The 21,947-nt window shown below is 35.8% G+C and overlaps 2 protein-coding genes across 4 annotated transcripts in view; one reads left to right on the top strand and one right to left on the bottom strand.

Annotated features, from left to right (window-relative positions):
- LOC139151206 (zinc finger protein 26-like) overlaps positions 1-5,731 on the top strand; it is a 59,259-nt gene extending 53,528 nt beyond the window's left edge. For all 3 annotated transcript variants that reach the window (XM_070723821.1, XM_070723820.1, XM_070723822.1), the window contains exon 2: positions 1,713-5,731. In XM_070723821.1, the coding sequence (XP_070579922.1) occupies positions 1,816-3,909 (2,094 nt within the window). In that variant the 5' untranslated portion in view covers positions 1,713-1,815 and the 3' untranslated portion in view covers positions 3,910-5,731. The remainder of the gene's footprint in view (positions 1-1,712) is intronic.
- Positions 5,732-7,264: 1,533 nt separating this feature from the next.
- LOC139151208 (VPS35 endosomal protein-sorting factor-like) overlaps positions 7,265-21,947 on the bottom strand; it is a 34,697-nt gene continuing 20,014 nt past the window's right edge. Inside the window, exons 23-29 of the mRNA XM_070723823.1 lie at positions 21,396-21,473; positions 20,962-21,076; positions 19,795-19,934; positions 15,298-15,463; positions 14,618-14,736; positions 9,957-10,103; positions 7,265-9,308 (exon numbers count right to left, since the gene is read on the bottom strand). Coding sequence (XP_070579924.1) covers positions 9,210-9,308; positions 9,957-10,103; positions 14,618-14,736; positions 15,298-15,463; positions 19,795-19,934; positions 20,962-21,076; positions 21,396-21,473 — 864 coding nt within the window. The 3' untranslated portion in view covers positions 7,265-9,209. The remainder of the gene's footprint in view (positions 9,309-9,956; positions 10,104-14,617; positions 14,737-15,297; positions 15,464-19,794; positions 19,935-20,961; positions 21,077-21,395; positions 21,474-21,947) is intronic.

Here is a 21,947-nt window from a genome sequence, read left to right as displayed (position 1 = left end):
CAATATCTGTACCAAATTTCACTGACTTGGGTGCTGTAATTTCAGAGTTATATACCTAATTACAAAGTTCATTAAATATGCAAATGAACCCTTAATTAATTTCACACTACTAAATGCTGTACACTACAGTTAGATATCAGTCGGATCAGTATCTGCAGCAGATTTCATTACATTTGGTAAAGTTATTTCGGAATTATATGACTAATTACAAACCTTCATAAAATATGCAAATGAGCTATTTATTAACTTGACACTGCCTAATGCTTCTAACTATAATTAGATATATATTAGATCAATATTTGTTGCAAGTATCATCAAGTTTGGTGCAGGAATTTCAGAGTTATCTCACTAATAACAAAAGTTCATTAAATATGCAAATGAGAAGATAATTGACATGACACTCACAGTATCATCATTATGTTCTTAGATTGTCATCTGTGAAAAGTTTCATGAAATTTGGTGCAGTATTTCTTGATATATGTCTACACTGTCATTACCGTCTCCATAGGGAAACCATTGTAAGGAAAAAAACAATATTGCATAACTTCATTAATATGCAAGCCACACTAACCAAAATCTAATCAGTTCTTGCAAGTAACACATGGTACCGGTGTACCAAATCTGACTTGAATCCGTTCAGGCGTTTTTGAGTTATCGTGTAAACAGACAGACAGACAGACACACACACACACACACACACTAACACACACACACACACACACACGGACAGACAGACAGACATCGCTATGACAATAGCCCACGTGTTTACACACGTGAGCTAAAAAGACATTGATCGGTGTCATTATAATTAATTTGTCATTGCATATTTAATGAACTTTCTGAATTAAAGTGATATATCCACAAATACTGCGTCAAATTTGATGAAACTTGATACAGATGTTGATCTCATAGTGTTGTAAATACTGCATCAAACTTTATGAAATATGGTACCGGTGATAATCTGTTACTGTTAGGATAGTATGCAAAAATGTTTTGCAACATCCTGTTGATTGATTCTTAGTTGACTCATTTAATGACCTTTAGGATGATGACCTACATTGGTTTTATGTTTTCATCACCATGGAACTCATTCTTGGCCATTGAGCGCCATCTGTATCAAAGTATTTTTATCACAGACCTAATTAATGAAGAGGACCCTATCCTCTCTGAGTACCAAAGGTACCCGTTAACAAGTGGAGACTGTGTCATCAACAATGACTTGTTTCTGATGCTATGGAGTGATGTCTGTCTTGCACAATTAACATAAAATTTACATAATTATTGTTATGTACATTACCTGAGCCTGTTTCAGAAATTTCTACGGAGATCACTGGTAAATTACCATAAGTATCACAGCAGAGCTATATTGGTTGTTTGTTCACAAATTCTCATGAATGTTTTATGACACAAGCCCTATAATTTTGCCATTTAGATTAGAACATTTTGGTTTAAAGAATTATACAAACCAGTGTTTTTATTTAGGACAGTGAGTTGGTAAATTTTTCCAAGGTTCCCAGTCAAGCAAAACTGTTACCAGGTTTCCTTAAGCACAAACACTGAAAACTATCTATCGTTTAATGACAGATCAAATTATTTGTGATGTATTCTATCAAATTTCTGATATATGTAGTAACTGCACCTTAACCATGATCTATATCCAACAGAATGCAAAGAACTACATCCTCAGTACACATGTCTATTTTTGCTTTCAGAATACCCAAAGAGTCTACAAGAAAGTCTTTAGAAAGATGAACCTGTAAGAGACGCTGAGAGTGACCGTATGTGTGCCAGAAGAATACAGCAGAAATCATAAAAATGAGACCATTCACTTGCAAAGTGTGTGGAACAAGTTGCACAAGAAGTAATCATCTACGAAGGCATCTTAGGAGTCACATGAAGGAAACTCCATTTGTTTGTAAAGTATGCAGTACGAGTTTTACAGAGGATGGAAGTCTGCAATGCCATATCAACACACATAAAAATGAAAAGCCATTTGTCTGCAAAGTGTGTGGCAATGGTTTCACATGTAATGAAAATCTGAAAGGCCATATACTGACACATACAAGGGAAAAGCCATTTGTCTGCAAAGTGTGTAACAAGGATTTCACAAGTAATGGACATCTCAAATGTCACATGAGAACACATACAAAGGAGAAGCCATATGTCTGCAAAGTGTGTGGCAATGGTTTCACACGCAATGAAAATCTGAAAGACCATATACTGACACATACAAGGGAAAAGCCATTTGTCTGCAAAGTGTGTGGCAAGGGTTTAACACGTAAATCATATCTCAAAGATCACATGAGGATTCATACAAATGAAAAGCCATTTGTCTGCAAAGTGTGTAGCAAGGGCTTCGCACGTAATGGAAATCTCAAAGTTCACATGTTGACACATACAAAGGACAAGCCATTTGTCTGCAAAGTGTGTGACAAGGGTTTCTCTTGTAATGCAAGTCTCAAAGCACACATGTGGACACATACAAATGAAAAGCCATTTGTCTGCAAAGTGTGTGGCAAGGGTTTCACAACTAATAGACATCTCAAGGTTCACATAATGACACATTCAAAGGAAAAGCCATTTGTATGCAAAACGTGTGGCAAGGGTTACACAACTAATGGAAATCTCAAAGATCATACTTGGACACATACAAAGGAGAAACCATTTGTCTGCAAAGTGTGTGGTAAGGGTTTCACACGTAATGGCATGCTGAAAGTTCATATAATGAAACATACTGGTGTAAAAGAAAAGCCATTTGTGTGCAAAATATGTGGCAAGGGTTTCACAACTAATGGAAATCTCAAAGATCATACTTGGACACATACAAAGGAAAAGCCATTTGTCTGTAAAGTGTGTGGCAAGGGTTTCACACGTAATGGAATGCTGAAAGCTCATATTATGACATGTACAGAGGAAAAACCATTTGTCAGCAAAGTTAATGGCAACAGATGTCTCAAAGGTGATAACAGGATACATACAAATGAAAAGCCATTCGTGTGCCATGTGTGTGACAAGGGCTTCACATACAATTGCACTTTCAAAAATCACATGAGGACACATACTAAGGAAAAGCCATTCACATGCAGAGTATGTGGCAAGGGTTTTGCACTTAATGGAAATCTCAAAGTTCACATGAGGACACATACAAATGAAAGACCGTTTGTCTGTAAAGTGTGTGGCAAGGGTTTCCGAACTCATTCAAATCTCAAAGAACATTTTTTGACACATACAAAGGAGAGGCCATTTGTGTGCAAGGTGTGTGGCAAGGGTTTTACAAAGAAAACACGTTTAACTGTTCACTTCAGGTTACACACAAAAGAAAGGCCATTTATCTGTAAAGTATGTGGCAAGAGTTTCACATGTAATGGAGATCTCAAACTTCACATGAGGACACATACAAAGGAAAAACCATTCGTCTGCAGTGTTTGTGGCAACTGTTTCTCACGTAATGGAAGTCTCAAAGTTCACATGCTCACACATACAAAGGAAAGGCCATTTGTCTGCAAATTGTGTGGCAAGGATTTCACACAAAATCGACATCTCAAAGTTCACATGTTCACACATACAGAGGAAAGGCCATTTGTCTGCAAAGTGTGTGGTAAGGGTTTCAAACGTGATGAACCTCTCAAGGTTCACATGAGGACACATACAAAGGAAAAGCCATTTGTCTGTAAATTGTGTGACAAGGGTTTCACACGTAAAGATCATCTCGAAGTTCACATCAGGACACATACAAATGAAAAGCCCTTTGTCTGCAAAGTGTGTGACAAGGTTTTCACACGTAAAGGAAATCTCAAAGTTCACATCAGGACACATACAAATGAAAGCCATTTGTCTGCAAAGTGTGTGGCAAGGGTTTCAAGTGTAATAAGGATCTCAAAGTTCACATGTGGTCACACGCAAACATAAAGCCATTTGTATGCAAAGTTTGTGACTGGGGTTTCACGCGTAATAGGGATCTTAAAGTTCACATGTGGGTACATTCAAAGGAAAAGCCATTTGTCTGCAAATTGTGTGGTAAGGGTTTCGCATGCAATGGAAGGCTCAAAGGTCACATCAGGACCCATACAAAAGATGGACAAAGTATATGTCTGTGAAGTGTGTGGCAAGGGTTTTACACGAAAGTACAACTCAAAGTTCACATCAGGTTTCACACATTTCATACAATCATATGAAAGGCGCCGTGTCTCTTCGTGGCAAGTATTTTACATATAATTGACATCTTGTATTTTACATATAATTAACATCTTAAATATGACATCAGGATTCATACAAATGAAAGGCCATTTGCTGCAAGAATTAACACCACATCACTGTATGACACATAGGAGTGAAAGTCCACTTGTTTGTGAAGTATGCTGTAGGGGCACCATGCACTGAATAGAGGTGTGCAAAACCAAATCAACACAAACAGAAATGAAAAGCCATGCGTTTGTCATTTGCGAAGCGAATGAGAAACGCATGGTTTTACACAAAATAGCCTGATATCTAAAGGTTCACATCAGGATGATCGATTCACACAAACAAAAAGTCCATCTGTCTGCAAAGTGTATTGGCAGGGTTTGACAAGTAACAGATGTCTCAAAACACACATTCATACGAATGAAAAGCCATTTTTGTCTGCAAAGTTTGTGGTAAGGGTTCGGCACAAAATGGACAAAACAAAAATCACACTGATTCATGCAAATGAAAGGCCACCTGTCTTAAGAGTATTGGTGGAGCTTTGCGAAGTCATCTACCCTAAATATCACATTTTGACTCCTAATTTAAGTTCAAACTACAGTCTGTAAAGTGATATGTTATTGTGTTATTCAATCTGGTAAAAATAAGAAGCCGCTTTTCTGCAGAATCTAGTTCAGTCAGAAACTCACAGGAAGGGACAATCATTGGAGGAACCAGCCACATCAATCGGGTCATTGTTACAGAAAGTTAACCATATTTCATGTCAACTATAAAACAGTATTGACCTTGATTGAAATTTCTGTGAACATGTATGGCATTCTCAAGATTTGTATTTTAGACTATCGGTATTTTAAATAAGATTTTCATTCCAGATTAAGATTCAACAGACATTTTGAAAGTAACTTTATACATGGTACCAATTGTTATGTTGCAAAAATGCTATTACCCAATATATGTTATGTATGTTAACCTGTTCATTGAAATGCTAAAAGTGGTTGTGTTGTTCTGTGACGTATTGTAATCAGGCTAATGAGGACTGTCATGTCATCACGTTTAGAAGACAGTTATATTTGATCTTCCTAGATACTCTGTTACATTTTCTGAGGTGAAATTTTAGCTGGAAAATTACTGAAACTTTTCCAGCTTTTCCATTGCACAGCATGTTTGATAAATTATGGCATGTGCATCGGGAATATTCTGAGTCAAATTTGTACAATTCTCTTCTGGTCGGACGTACCGTCCGTTGCTTTTTTAAAGTTATTTGAAGGTCTCAGAGTAAGTAATGTGCTTATTGTCTTAGTTTTGAGATTTATTATATTGAACAGTTGTGTTATTTTTCTCTGTATAGTTCATGTACGAATGGCAGCTGTTGTGAATTTCAAGTATTTGTAAATGTGAAGTACAGTAATTTTACAGCCAAAATTTGCATGGTGGCCTCTGATTTTTATTCACACTTTGTTAAGAGAATGGGTGAATGTTTCATTTTGACATGGTTGAGCAAACGTTTCATTAAAGAGCATGTATAATGCAGTGTCTTTTACATACGAAATCGATCCCCTTGCTTCTTTTATTCTAAAATTTACATAGCACCAACTGTCTGGACAACTCCAGTAATATGACCATGAGTTACAGGGTTTCAACAAAAATTATCGTTATTAATACGGCTAGTTTTCAATCGGGTTCGAACCCACAACATACAACATCAGTCGCCTAGTGGAGAGGCCACAGAGAGAACCGCTCGGCTAAATCTCCACTGAGAAAAGAAAGGATTGTGCCCCTTGCCACAATTCAAGCAGGATCTTGGAATTATAGAGTTTTAATGTTTTTGGCAATCCATTGTCCCTTTGGTCTATCATAGAAACTTTCATTTATTGTAACCCACTTGATTTTTTCCAGTCGCTCTTGGTCAGGTTGGATAACTCTGTGGAAGGCTCCTTAGGCAAAAAAAACTTTGCTGGGTTGCTGGTACCATAACGCAATTAAAACATCGAGAAGTCTTGGAGTGTTCACCTGTGTCTAGTGTGGAAAGATGAAACTTTGCTACAACATTCCGTGTAATCATCAAGTCCAACTGCATCATGTCCATTAATTGCTAATTTGCATATTTAATTAACTTTCATAATTATTGTGATATGTCCAGTAATGCTGCATCAAATTTAATGAAACGTGGTACAGATCTTGTTCTTCCACTGTTCTGCTCACACTGTGCCCTCACATTGCAAGTAGCCATATGGACATCTTAGGTAGAATGTGCCTTGGGGACAGATATTCAGACTCAAATTTTTACACCTCTATTCTGATTTCCCACATTTTTGGGGCTCAGTTGATAGCTCCTGGAGTAAGAAAAATGTTTCCGTCATGGTTTTTTGATTTTCGAAAATTTTATTTTTCCCATAGAGTTATAATTAACGCAGGGATGGCGACCATTTTGAATTTGAAATAATGGTAAATAAAAGGTAATATGTTTGTCTAGTACTAAAGTTTGCATGGTGACCCCTGATTTTTATTCTTGGTTTGTAACTAGAATGGTTGAAAGTTTCATCAAGGTAAGTTTGGGCAAAAATTTAAGTCTTTCACTCTTGAGGTGCATACCTTGAAGATGACACAAAATATCCAGCAATATAACAATAGCATTGAAACTTTCAACCTTTCTCTTGCCAAATCAAGAATTAAAATCAGACAAACACAGCATAAAGTTTGACACTAGAGAAACAAGTTACGTAACATTTACGAGTATCGTTATTTGAAATTCAATATGGCTGCCATCTCTATGGGGAGGAAACCAAATTTTCGATTTAAAAAACTGAAATTTTTCATACACCATAAGCTCAAAAATGAGAGGCCCCCACAAGTCGAAATAGTTGTAATAAAGATGCACTCTACTGAAAGCACTTTGACATTTGTTCCAGAATTTCATAAATACAGTACATTGTCGGGGACATTGTAAGCATTCTATATATTACTGGGTATGATCATTTGACAACGTTATAAAGGCAGCTGCCACTTGCTTTACATATGTAAAACATGGGGTTGGAAGATGTCTGGATCCACAGCAGAAACAAAATGAGAAAAAAAGTCAGCCTTCCTGTATGGAGTAGCTTGTTTCTTTATTCAAACAGAGGTATCAGTAGGTACATGTATCATGAAATGGTTGATAAATGTGGTTTATAGACAAAACGATAGTGAACAAAAAACGTGAGACCTCACAAAGCTTAAATGAAACTCTGGGACTTGCAATGCTATCATCAAAAACAGCAGACTTGGAGGAATGTGACCCAAATCCCTTTCAAATTGTTCGTTGTGAAGCAGCTTGACTCCCTGTCTTTGTGAAATTTTGAATTCTTTCATGAGTAAGCTTTCGTTGTTGTCATTTTGACCCATGTTGATGGGAATGTTTGACAACAAATGCAAAAAATGTCACAGAGAGACAACATCGCCATTTTTCAACAATTTGATAAAATCTTAATGTCATCACTGATAAAACCAACTATAAGTTTGCGAAGTCTCATATGCTTTACAATCTGACAAATACTGCTGCCAACAATGACAAAAAAATTGTTCAGCTCCATATATCTGACAAATGTAATCAAACCCATTATCTTGACAAGGTTGCTCTAACAAGCTATGAGTATTTCATAGCAGATGGATCAGACATGCTTGATGACATCCTGAAACCATGAAGCATGCTCGATGACATGTCAGCCTTTATTATGGGATACCTCTGCAAAAAATTTGCCATTGCAATTTTCTGGAAAGGTCCCTTTTTTCATAATACTACGTCATTTATTTTCCCATTGACCCTGGCACTTGACTATGGTATATCCAGAAAGTCGTGCATTGAGTTTGCAATGCGCACAGAGCTGCATGTATATGTCTGCCGCTTACTGTGCCCCATACATCAAAGGGGATGCGTGAACTAACAGAATTGCAAACCTAAATATCAAGAGCCTATGAAACGGCAATGTGAAACTGCACACTGACTGCTTTTCCAGTAAATGTATGGCTTTATCATAACATCATCACGGTCCCTCAATACTGGCTTAGTATTCTACAGAGCTGCATCAACTCCGTCTTTCTGCAAATCGTGAATAAAATACATATTGCACAGCATTACTGAATAAGGGCTAAAATTTTTAACATCAGTGGTTCTATCATTAAATCCAGAGAACAAAATTACATTTGTATCAGACAGAAAATCACATGTAAAAGGCTTTGATCATGATCTATAGAAGTTCATTGCGACACTGAGCAAAGGTACGTCCCACTCATTTGTTGGCCTAGGTTGATATTGTGCACATATTCCTAGATTTTGAAACAAACCTGTGACCATGACCAGAGCTATTGACACACATCAGATGTAGTGGCATGATTTTTGACTGCAGACTTCTTTCCCAGGTGAGTAGGTATTGTGTAGGTAGTGAATTTGAATCACAAAGAAATTACTGAATTTTGGCAGATTGGTGTCGCAGTTACATGTCATGCATCCTCATGGATACAAAAAATGCTATAAATTAACCCTTTGAGCGCCAAAGTCTATTTTTGTCCCCTTTATAAAATAAACCCAAGTTAATGTTTCTCAGATTTTTGCCAAAATTTTGAGGAAAAATTGTTGCCAATGAAATGTGATATCCATTCGTTCCAGAATTATCAAAATATTACAGAAAAATTCATAAAAATTGATAAAATTTTGCACTAAAATTTTGGCGGGAGAAATTACAGCACTCAAAGGGTTTTATAAGCAGAATACATGTTGATGTACTTGAACCTTGGGTAGATAACATTTAAAGACCAGGCACAGTGTGCATGTGTTACACAGTGGTACTGTGATTTGCTGCAAATTTGGAGAAGCTATTTTGTCACCCCAGTGAATTTTATCATCATGGTTCTCTGGTTGTGTTACTGAGTGTGGCCATAAGATGTCATAATAGAGTACAACGGAATATCACTGGGGTTTGCAAGCCATAAACTGATTATCCTAAACTTTTGAAAAGACTTCAGTATCTTGTTATAGACATTTAAAGTAACTTTTATGCTCTTGATTGTAGTGGCATTTTTGAAATTAATTCATTGTAGGGTTCTCCGTCCTCTTGAATGGCCTTTCTCTTGACAGCCTCCAAAACCCGTACCTGAAAAAGATGGAGATTCAGAAAAAGTATGATGAAAGTATTTTCTTATATTTTTCCAGAATTTCTTTGAATGTCATTCAGTTATCTCACCAGAAGTGAAGGTGTGTAACAATTCTTTCTGATCATTTTCTGCCAGAAAAATAGTGTAATATCTGAGAGTCATTTTGAGAGGTTTTAATAAAAAAAATTGACAGATGTTATGCGACTTCAATATTAGATTTGACGCCCCTGAACAAATTTGCCTGTTTTTGGGTCTGTCTACACACAATGAGTGTATTTAGAAAACTGTGTGTGTCTGTGTGTGTGTGTTTATTTTCCCTTAAGTTGCAATAGTCAATATCATTTTGATATGCGTTAATATTCATGAAAAAGTTATGAGTTCACATTTTGAGGATCAATGAAGACCAGGAGATTGCAAAGGAGAGTTTTGTCCAAAAGTTTTAACAAAAAAAATGTACATACATTACCATCTTGAAGGTGACGCTCTTCAGTGAACAAAAATTTAAAACTTTGTTACTGGTACATAACACATTCAAAAGAAATCCACTATTTCTGACATACATTCACATGTTTTGAGAATGAGCATTTGGTAACTTTTCTGACCAAGTTGGGATTCTAATGATTCAAAGACAGCTACACTGTACCTACCATCATTTTAGTATCCGCGTAACCATGTTTTTGGGCCAAATTCCACAGATTTTGAGCCAATGTTGACATCTTTGGATTAGCTACATTTCCATGGGCAGTGATGTGATTGAAGAAATCTAGTGCCAGGGAAGACTGTCTTTTCAAACCCTGGACGAATTTTGACAAAAATAAAAAACGTGTTCTCTGTTAACTTTCACAGACAAAAAAGGGGTCACTTTTCACTTTCCAATTGTTCTGACATTCTCCCTTCATTCCATTGCTGGTTTCAGAAACTGATTCACATTGATGGTACATTTCTGAGAAAAGATGTTGTCCTGCAAATTTGGCCCTTTTCTACCATTACAAACTGATTAGTTGGTGCCAAAAGCAGACAATGATGCACCTGACTCTTCTTATTCTTGTCATGACTTCGAAGACTGCATAACTACCGTAAAATTCCCAATTGAAGCCGCGGCTTGTATTAGAAACATTTTTGAGGGACCCCTGGGATCACGCACTGAAGTCCCGGTGCGGCTTCAATTACGTACATTTCCTGTGTTTCAATATTTTTCTCAATGCTCACCAAGCATTGAAGGGGCAATCGCTATTGTTATGCAAATTAGTACCAATGAATTCTGCGTGAATAAATTACCCACATAAAAAGCCCCTACCCTAGTTTAACTCCAATGTAGAAACGTTAGGGACGATTCAGAATTTACTTCCAGGGGGAGGGTGGAGGATTTTCTATTTTCTCGGTGATTTTTTTCCATGGCCCCCCCTAGTAAATTATAGAAAAAATCTATGCCCCCCCCCTCATCTTTCCTGTTTTTTTCCAGGGCCCCCCCCCCTAATATATACATGCATGCTTATACGGTAGATTATAGACATATCTAGTCTAACAAGTTGCAGGAACTGTAGGGCCTAGTGGACATTAATCGATGATATAACAAATCATTTCAGGGTTATGTGACTATAAAAAGAATGATTTGCAGGGACTGCAAGTGGCACACTTTTGAAAAGGGTAGCAATAAACATATCTGGTTGTAAATTTCTAAAGAAAAGTTAATTACTAAATATGAATACTTTTTTCGTTATGTCTCACTGATACATATGATGCACACAAAGACAAGCAAAGATGTCAGTTAGAAATGGTGAACAGAAAATCAGGGAGCAGATAATTGGCAAAGTGATATATATCTTGAAGTTTAATGGTACATCATTTGCAGATATCCAGATATTTCTGGAAAGTGAGATGTGCAGATAATTGGCAAAGTGATATATATCTTGAAGTTTAATGGTACATCATTTGCAGATATCCAGATATTTTGGAAAGTGAGATGTACATGTACATGCACACGTTCAGCATACATTTTCATTTGATGATGCTGAATTTTTGCAGACTCACGGTGAAAGTTTTTAACATTAGGAATTAAAATTGGTGAAAGCCAACTTGTTTTTAATTTTCTCCTTTTTTTTTCTAATTTGGTTATCATAAAACCAAGTAGCTGCCACTGAAAGCAAAAATACTGAGGAATATTTTAGAACATTTCTTGGACAAAACACCTTATCCAAAACATGAATTCACATTTTATTCTGCTCATTCCATTCACAATCCAATGTTCATATTAAAATGCAGACAACCCTGTGCAAGTCAAAATTCACATTTTGTCAGCAGTATTTTTCAAAATTGACAGAGCATGCATATTTCAAATTTTTTTAACAAACTTTAATTTTAAAATAGTCATGATGCGCATGTTTTCAGATGACACGAAACAATAAATGTTAATTTGTTTTTTTTGCCTTTTCTGCCAGCCGCCATTGTGAAATCTTTGATTATACATATCAGAATGAAAGGGACACATAAGTATTAGCATCAATACACAATGTGTAAGCCTATCCACATTTCTCCTAGCCTCATACACACTGAGATCACTTCTTGGACTACAGCAAATTTCTTGTGTACACAATATTTCAACAATCCGACACCATAGCATTGGCGCAGTGCCACATGATCTTCTGGATGCACATACAGGATTATTGGAAAATCAACCCTTTGTAAATTTTTCACCATATATTTTTGACAGTAATACATAATATTTTTATTTCAACATTAAAAAACTATTCGCTGAAAAGCACCTTGAAGATGAGACGGCCATAAAGTTATTTTCAAAAAGTTTATAGTAGATGTAAGCACTGTAAAAAGTTATGTAGAACATTTAAAAAATTTAGAAAGGGTAAAATTGATGAGAATGAAACATAGAAAAAAGGAGCAGAAAAGAAGAGTAGCAGTAGCAGTAGTTTACTCAAAGGATGAAGTGGGTGTATATTTGGGGTAAAAAACCTCAATTTTTGTATTAATGATAAAAATTTATTTAAGTCAAAATCTAGACAGTATTTTCTGAAATGTAATATTTCACTTGAAAGGAGAGTATTCATGTAGAAAAAACAACTATTTTATTTGGCATTATCGCCATCCTCATTTTAAAATTGTAGGGGTTTAAAGACTGACACTCTAATAATTGATTAAAATCATGATCAGCAAAATTAAAATGCCTCTTATTCAAAATGCCTCTTATTAAAAATGTAAGAGTTTTATTGCCAAAAAAAAACCCAATTGATAGTTGTTGTGTTATATAGCATTTAAAAAACATAATGTGAAATTTCAGAAAATTTGACCCAGCCGGAGTGGAGTTAAATTCATTGGAAATTTTGAAATTGGGAGGCAAAAGAAGCCAAGAAATCGGTGTGGATTTGCATACATTTGCATAAATTAACTACTTCTTTATCATGCAACTTTCAACTGCTTTACAAGCTACAAGGTAAACCCAACCTTAAAAAGACATTTGCTGTAATTTTAGCATTTTTTCAATGTTCATCTCTGTGTATCAGCATTTGTTTGTTATTCTATCACTACATAGAACACCCAATGCTGTATTTAGCAACATACCAGTGTGAACATAAATGACCATTGTTATTGTTGATAAATGAATTCTAGTCTGGACTTGATCTGAGATCTCTTTTCAACAAAAACAACCCTGACTGTTCACTGTATGGTTTGTATTGACATGCTAAATACTGGACATTTCATAACGCTTCAGGGAGGAGAACAAGATACTGCTTTAGATGCATAAAACAAACCACTGTGAATATTACCGAATTTGGCAGCTAAAGGAGTTTAACTAAACATGTTGAGTTTATCTGTCACCCAGGTAGCGTCTATGGTTCTCTTTTGTAGAGATCAGAAATTCTGGGCAAATATTGATGTTTTTTTCCTTGGCCCCCCCTAAAAGATTGTGGTATTTTTGTCTGGCCCCCCCTAAATTTTCTTGGGAAAAATGGGTGGCCCCCCCCTGAAAATCCTCCATCCCCCCCCCCCCTGGAAGTAAATTCTGAATCGTCCCTTAGGAGAGTGTATTTGGTCGTTAAACTTGGTTAAAATTCCTTTTAGATAATAAGGAAACTATTAAAAGATGTTAAAACAATGGGAAACTGGAGTTCCCTTGACAGCATCGTAAGGAAAATGACACGTTTTCCCAGTACTTTCTTGATTCTCTGACCCTGCTGCTAGACCCCCGTCCCCTAAATAGAATAGTCTCACTAAGGTCGGCCATGTTGACATGCATGACATGCATGCATGATGTCTTTGTTTCAAGTTTAGGGGTTTTGGACGCTGGAATTTCACAAAAATGTCACTTCTGTATTCAGAGATTGTACAATCAATTTCTTTGGACGTGTAAGTCGATTTTGAAAGCGATAGAAGGTCAAATATTTTGAAAAAAAATCGTGCATAAAATTAGCATAAATTAAGCGTCCATGGCAGATGGGTCCCCTTGATTTACAGCTGTCTTGTGTTGCCGGACTGGTGGCTCATACTCGGATAGTGCAATAAAGGCAAGTGAATGACCTTAGGTAGCTTTACTGGCATGTTTTTTTGAACTGTTTTGTGGTCAAATTTTATTTTCTCATGATCAAAAACGAACCATGTACAAGCTTATACGCACCCATCGTGGTCATTCAGCAGCCACAGTACAATATAGGCAGTTCATTATGTCAATATGATGCAGGTGGTGTTGTTGTAGGTCAGGCATCGGTAAGGGTACGTGGGTATTGAATGAAAACTACGTATTTGAAACCTGGTATATTAATCTCTCGACTATTTTAACTTGTACACAAACACCGTTGCTTCAAAATTGTTGCATCAGGTAATTGACTATGGCGGTGTTTACCACACTGACAAAAAACTTCGGTTGTGTTCAAACATACACACAAACGTGCCGATACATAGGGCATTGTTTGTACTTTTGTTACTATCAATGACAAAATGCACAATGGTAGTAGTGTTAAAAAGGAACTTTTTATTGGGTATTTCTTCTGTAAGAAAGACACCTGTCAATCATTAGCACAAGTCAATGAGGCGACGTTAGCCAGCTGGTGTGAATTTCAGCATGCATTGTTTCATGATGGGCTCAGAGAAGGGGTGCGGCTTCTATAATGGTACAATTCAAAAACCCAAAATGGGCAAACAATGAGCCAAGACAATGTTTCAAAGTCAGGGTGCGGCTTCAATTAGAGGTGCGGCCTCAATTGGGAATTTTACGGTACTGCTTATTTTTCTTGATTTGGTATGTACTTAGCAAGGTTAATTATCAAATCACTCAAGTTTGCCATAAACAGGTACTTACCTCTGTCTGTGTGAGTCTTTTACAGTGTTCTAAAACTTCCTCGATCAATTTCTCTGTAATCTTGTGGATCTCTGCCAAGAATTTATTGTCATTTCCATACAAAGTATCATTGGAATCCACTGTAATGATTGAATAAAGACGATTGTTACTGTGACATTCAAAGATGAAAAAGTTTTTAGAACATCAGAGTGTACATCTATAAACTGCTACAGCTTTTTGTTATACTGCTAGGAGTAAAACAGAGGAGCTAATTTAAAAATAGTTGCTCTATGGGCTGTCCGTTTTATACATTTGACTATACACAACTTCGAAGATGAAAGTGTACACAAAAGTAAATAAATACTACTGGATAATACATAATCTTCACATCACCTTTACAGCAAATTAGTTCATGGATGAGCAAGAAATGGCTATATCAGTACACAACAGTGAAAACCAAAATGGCCCTAGTCAGCCATGTTGGATCACACTGCAAAACTCACTTGTTCAATGTCAATGTTACTTCCTGTGCTCCTGATAATTCTTTTCTCCTCGTTAGAAAACTAAAACCTTTATTTGAGGTGTTAATATCTCTACTTCCAACGATTAAGTTAAACAAGGTTACTACATACATTCACTGGAACTATCCTAGACTAATTGCAATCTCTTCAATCTTCATCACAGTTATGAACCATACATACCTTTATCAAAGTGATAAATGTATTGTTCTTGAGCCACAGCCGACAGCAAGTTGAGAACATTAAAGAACAACCTAATCTTGGTGTCACTGCTTTCATCCCAATGGTAGTCATGAATCACATTTAGGAGACCCCTGATCAGATACAGTGCTCCATGGTCAGGATGATCCTGAAATGTATGTAATAAGTAAGCTGCATCATATAATGAATTTGAAAAGAGAACTACAAAATGGAATGCCTGGAAGAAAGCTGCTAACAAGATACAGTGGACATTGACAGGAATCGGTGAAAGAGAAGAGAGAAGAATGCATCAAGATATAACAGTATTCTAATAAACTTCACAAAAAGAATTTATGACACATCACCTAAAAATAGACAAAAATATTGCACAAGATGCATGTTCTGGACAGCAGCAGATATACATTTCTATCTTTAACTGTGATAAAGACACAATCTGAAAGCTTTAGGTGAAAAGGCCACATCAGGTACATGAGGTACAAATATGTTGTGATACTGTTGTATTGCAATGATGATGGTTTCTCATGGCCTCTGGGTGGGGGGACTGTCTGCATGTGGTTGTCCGGCAATGTGCTTTGTGATTGGTCCATTTCTTCAAGTTTCATTGTTGGATCTATCTGTGAATTTGTTCAATAGGTGTGCAAAACCAGGTGTGAAAACATTCTATCTTGTGACAAGTTTCTTTTAAGGTGGTTGGAAAGGCTATTTTTGCACCAATTCTTTTCTCAGAGTTAATGTCAAGTTTCAAGTGTTAGAATCAAGATATTTAGTTCAAATTTTCAGGATAACTCCCTTAGTTAATATTTTCTCCAAAGAATATAAAAATTGTATATTTGCAGCCATGATTTTGAAATATGACAACAGTAAATATTAAAATCTAATTTTTCATATTTTTTTACATATTTGAATTTAATAATAATTGGATAGTATTAATATTACCAAATTAGTTATAAATATGTTGACACTATTTATTGTAAGATTTGTACGGCAGGATTTGTAAATAAAATTTGTTTTTATGATTTTACATGGGTTTATATATCAAAAAATTATTAAAATTCTTTCAAATTTCAAAATGTGATTTTTCAAAAAGTACTTCAAATACAGGAAAATTGTGCCGTACAAATCTTATCTGTAACCTTGTTAATAGGCTGTAAAAATTCCATGTCCATATCTCATTTCAAAGTTGGATTAAATTGGTATAAAATTATGTAGGAAAACTGTTATTCTGTCAAAAATGTTGAAAACAAGCCATTTTTGCACCCCACTTTTGAAGTCATAGAGCAGTCTTTTTGGTTAATCTCACTTTTGACACCTCTTTGACACTCAAAGAATCTAAACATAGGGCCAAAGTCCCTGAAGCTACTATAGACATGGATACAAAATTAAGTATTTCCTGACTGTATGAAATTATCTCACTAAGGTCATCCTAGGGACATGTAAACCAAATATTAAAGCTGTCTGACCAGCGGTTTTGAAAGAACAAGCAACTCAACAGTTGACAGAGCTCTGCTGTGTTATGTAGAGAATAACCTTTTGTGACACATGTATTGATGAAGAAGGTGGATATCTTTGATTAACATTGTAAGTGAGTTCTGTTGAATAAGTTGAGACTGTACATACTCAGAGAAAGCACTCTGAAGAGACAAATGTTTGAAACTTAAGAAGTTCAAGGTCATCAAAAGCATTATAAGGAATCATGTAACTTTCATTGTACTGTTTACACAGATTGCATAATTGCTATAAATAGCACATGAGGAATCTTTATACAGCCCAGCTTTACCATAAAAACCCTATCACATTGACCACTCTTTTAATTGACCACTCTATTTTTTTCCTCAAAAAGTAATTTTATTTTATCCTTACCAAGTCAACCATAAATGGAAATTAGAACTTTCTCTATCTCTATCTCTATCTCTATTGACTATTTTGAGCAATGTCTTTAGATAACATACAGGGCACAATAAATGACGGTTCAGAATATGTCAAAATTGGGATTCAGGAAAGTTACCTTTACATGTTTTAATCCTCCAAGATGGTAAGCATTTCACTATGAACTGTCAAAAAAGTTGAGCTTTCTGATAATTCTACACTAAAATTATTTTAGCTTTGATGATTTCCTAATTAATTCAATTATTTAAAATTATATTAATTATTTTTTTCTGGGTGAATTGATAGGGTTTATACAGTATTAGGATTACATACAATGTAAGTCAAATTTTGATCAAAAATGACACAAAAATTCCTTAAAAATACACATTTGCATATTTCATCACAATTTGAACAAATCTAAGTTGGATTACCCCTAGGGACCTGTATACCAATAACAAAGCTGTCTGACCAGCGGTTATGAAGAAGAAGATTTTTTACCAAAAACACCTTTTTTGGCATTAATTTGCCTATTTTCAACAATATCAAAAAATTAAAAAAAACAGTTTCTCAAAATCATATTTTTCATCTACACAACAAATATCAAATCAGTAAGTACTGCGGTTCTCAAGATATTTGAGTGGACGGACGCCTCACAAACGGACATACATACATACATACATACATACATACATACATACATACATACAGACTGACGACGGACGCCGGACAGATACCCATCCCAATAGCTTCTATAGACTATAGTCTATAGTAGCTAAAAATGCATTTACAATAGCAGTCACTCACTCTGAATGCCAGCACCGCCTTGTCAAACTTTCCTGCAAAACAGCAAATAATGACTTTCCCTTTTCAAACATTTTATTAAAAGCTAGGGGACCTCTACCATAGTTAATACACTAAGGACTCCCCAACTTCTTCTTATTTGGTCAGTTTTTCAGAAGTTTTAACAGGCTATAACTCTGCAATGCCTTTGTGCCCAAATGTCTAGTTTTTTTTATTCCACAGAGAATGTTGACTACTTTTATATTTTAATAGTTTTGTTGAAATTTATAACTGACGCTCTAGCCTTTCCAACCACCTTAATACTGTACAAATATATAAAAACATAGGGCCAAAGTCCCTGAAGCTACTATAGACATGGATACAAAATTAAGTATTTCCTGACTGTATGAAATTATCTCACTTAGGTCATCCTAGGGACTTGTAAACCAAATATTAAAGCTGTCTGACCAGCGGTTGTGAAAGAACAAGCAACTCAACAGTTGACAGAGCTCTGCTGTGTTATGTAGAGAATAACCTTTTGTGACACATGGATTGATGAAGAAGGTGGATATCTTTGATTAACATTGTAAGTGAGTTCTGTTGAATAAGTTGAGACTGTACATACTCAGAGAAACCACACTGAAGAGACAAAAGTTTGAAACTTAAGAAGTTCAAGGTCATCAAAAGCATTATAGGAATCATGTAACTTTCATTGCACTGTTTACACAGATTGCATAATTGCTATAAATAGCACATAAGGAATCTTACAGCCCAGCTTTACCATAAAAACCCTATCACTTTGACCACTCTTTTAATTGACCACTCTATTTTTTCCCCAAAAAGTAATTTTATTTTATCCTTACCAAGTCAACCATAAATGGAAATTAGAACTTTCTCTATCTCTATCTCTATCTCTATTGACTATTTTGAGCAGTTTCTTTTAGATAACATACAGGGCACAATAAATGACGGTTCAGAATATGTCAAAGTTGGGATTCAGGAAAGTTGCCTTTACATGTTTTAATCCTCCAAGATGGTAAGCATTTCACTATGAACTGTCAAAAAAGGTTGAACTTTCTGATAATTCTACACTAAAATTATTTTGGCTTTGATGATTTCCTAATTAATTCAATTATTTAAAATCACATTAATTATATTTTTCTGGGTGAATTGATAGGGTTTATACAGTACAAGAATTGCATACAATGTAAGTCAAATTTTGACCAAAAATGACCAAAAAATTCCTTAAAAATACACCTTTGCATATTTCATCACAATTTGAACAAATCTAAGTTGGGTTATCCCTAGGGACTTGTATACCAAATAACAAAGCTGTCTGACCAGCGGTTATGAAGAAGATTTTTACCAAAAACGCCTTTTTTGGCATTAATTTGCCTATTTTCAACAATATCAAAAAATTAAAAAAAAATAGTTTCTCAAAATCATATTTTTAATCTACACAACAAATATCAAATCAGTAAGTACTGTGGTTCTCAAGATATTTGAGTGGACGGACGCCTCACAAACGGACATACATACATACATACATACATACAGACTGACGCCGGACGGATACCCATCCCAATAGCTTCTATAGACTATAGTCTATAGTAGCTAAAAAAATTGGTTTTGCAACCCTGGCCTTGCGTATAACACACATCTATGAACGTTTGAGTACCAATTTTGACAGTAAATTATTTATGGTATGCAATTGCACACATACAAACATGGGTAAATGATGTAATCTCTGCTGCATCAGTATAGTAAAATCCCAATTTTAAGCAGGATAACTATATTTTACTTATCAATGTAATACTGTGTTATTGAACTTACTGGTGCAATGAGAAGTACTGATAAGAAGTTACAGATGTAATCTGCCACCAGAGGTTCTGTTGACCTTGACTTATAATCTAGATGGACTGTCTTGGGAACTTCACTGATCAGCTGAATGGCTGCTTTGAAGAATGCATCACCTGAAAGAAGTGTTTACACAATATTATTATACACCTACTGCCGTAACCTATGGGAGTTTGACCGTCCAATAACTTTCCGTATTTTGTATAGTATGCGGAGTCCCGAATACGGGAGACGCGCGACGCGCCTGTTTGGGGTTTGTAGCAATTTTATTTCAACAATCGCGCGCGTTCCATTCATATCGCGCGTGCCGCATCCCTCAAAATTTACCATAGAATTAGTTTATACGGACGATTAATGGAGGGAGGTGTATAATAATAGGGTTATACACAAAATACGGCCCTGTATGGACGAGGGCTCAGTGAGTGACGTATTGGACTCGCCTTCGGCTCGTCCAATACGTCACTCACTGAGCCCTCGTCCATACAGGGCCGTATTTTGTGTATAACCCTATATTATTACCCGGAGGTCAAGGTAGAATATGCCTTGAGGACAGATATTCAGACTCTCAAACTTTAACATCACTTATCATCATCATCATCACAATTCCTTTTTGATCTACCACTTTTTGGGGGCTTCATTTTTCATCTGCTTATTTTTCTGAAAATCAAATGTAATTATTCCTGCAAGAGTTACCAGAGGATGGCAGCCATTTTGAATTTCAAGCATTGGTAAATGTTGGGTAATTTGTTTCACTGACGCTAAATTTTGCACAGCGACCTCTGATTTTTATTCTTGACTTGGAAAGGGAATGGATAAGCAAGAGTGTAAATGTTTCAATTTTGGGGCACGTACAACCTTGACAGTAAGAGTTGGATACAAAGCCATCAGTAAGACTTTAAGTGTAATGGTCAGCCATATAGCAAAATGACAGGTAAAACAGAAAGTCATTTAGCCACACTGCAAGTAATCTAGCAACTCAGTTTGCCTGGGTTTTACAGCTGCTGTAAACTAGGCATCACATCATGGTCCCATAGACATCTTACGTTCATGATTTGGAGCAGAAAATGGGAAGGATCTTGACCACTTTAATGGAAGTTCAACAATTTTTCTTCAAAAAGTTCGACAGAAGAAGGGTGATGTTACCTTGTGTTAGGGCTTGATTAGACATGGCAACCTGTCCTGACACCAAATACAGCTGAAGCCTTGAGAATATGCTTGATATGGATGGGATTGTAATGAAACAGTACGCTGAACATGCCTGAAATATAAATATAATGAAAAAAAACAGAAAAATGCTGAAAATGTCAAATAAAGAGGTATGAAATACAATGATGCAAAACCACACACTAATTAAAATTGTCTTGCAAAGCAGATATAATGGATAGGTGGCACATTAAAAATGTGTCACACAGACATAACCCAATATACACGAACACACACAAATGCATACAATTACAAAGAGTGAGCTCATGGAAGGAGTAGAGCCTACTGTACACCATGGTTAAGCTATCAGTATCAGTAGGTTCATCAAAATAGTCATTTGTAAATTACTTCAACGAAAAAAAGTTTCCACCTACCCTGACAAACGCCGCTGTCTTGCGCGAGTGGTTGCCTTTCACAATCTTCTTTGTTTCTATTGACAGTAAATTGACGCACTGAAATGTAAACGATATTCATTTTAATATTCTGAAAATTACACCTCAAGTAGAATAGTACCCTCTCAGACAGCTCTTTGATTTCTCTTGTTTTTACAACTTTTCAAATCCGTTGCCTGTGTGGATTCATTTTTTAGCTTGTATAGCAACGAAAATTTTCACCATCTTGCTGGTGTAAAAATCGAAAATTCAACTTTTCATACTATTTTGAATTTCAATTTCTGATAAATTTTGGGATGTTCGTTTCTCTAATCCAACATGAACTGCAAATAATTGATGCAATGCAAAATATCACAGACTGTTCTCTTATCCAAATTACAATCATTTGATTTTATGATCAGTTGAGTAGGCAGCTTATTAGACATCTAATTGTTAAAAGTCTGGCTAATATTCCGAGCTGGTAGAAAGGACTGCACTTCCTGTACAGCTGACACTTTGCAGCAACCAATCAGATTGTGTCTTTAGATACAATGC

This window comes from Ptychodera flava, chromosome 15 (assembly GCF_041260155.1).
Source record: "Ptychodera flava strain L36383 chromosome 15, AS_Pfla_20210202, whole genome shotgun sequence".
Classification (NCBI taxonomy): Eukaryota; Metazoa; Hemichordata; class Enteropneusta; family Ptychoderidae; genus Ptychodera; species Ptychodera flava.
The sequence above is the reverse complement of the archived record's forward strand: the minus strand, read 5'-3'. Positions and strand labels throughout refer to the sequence as shown.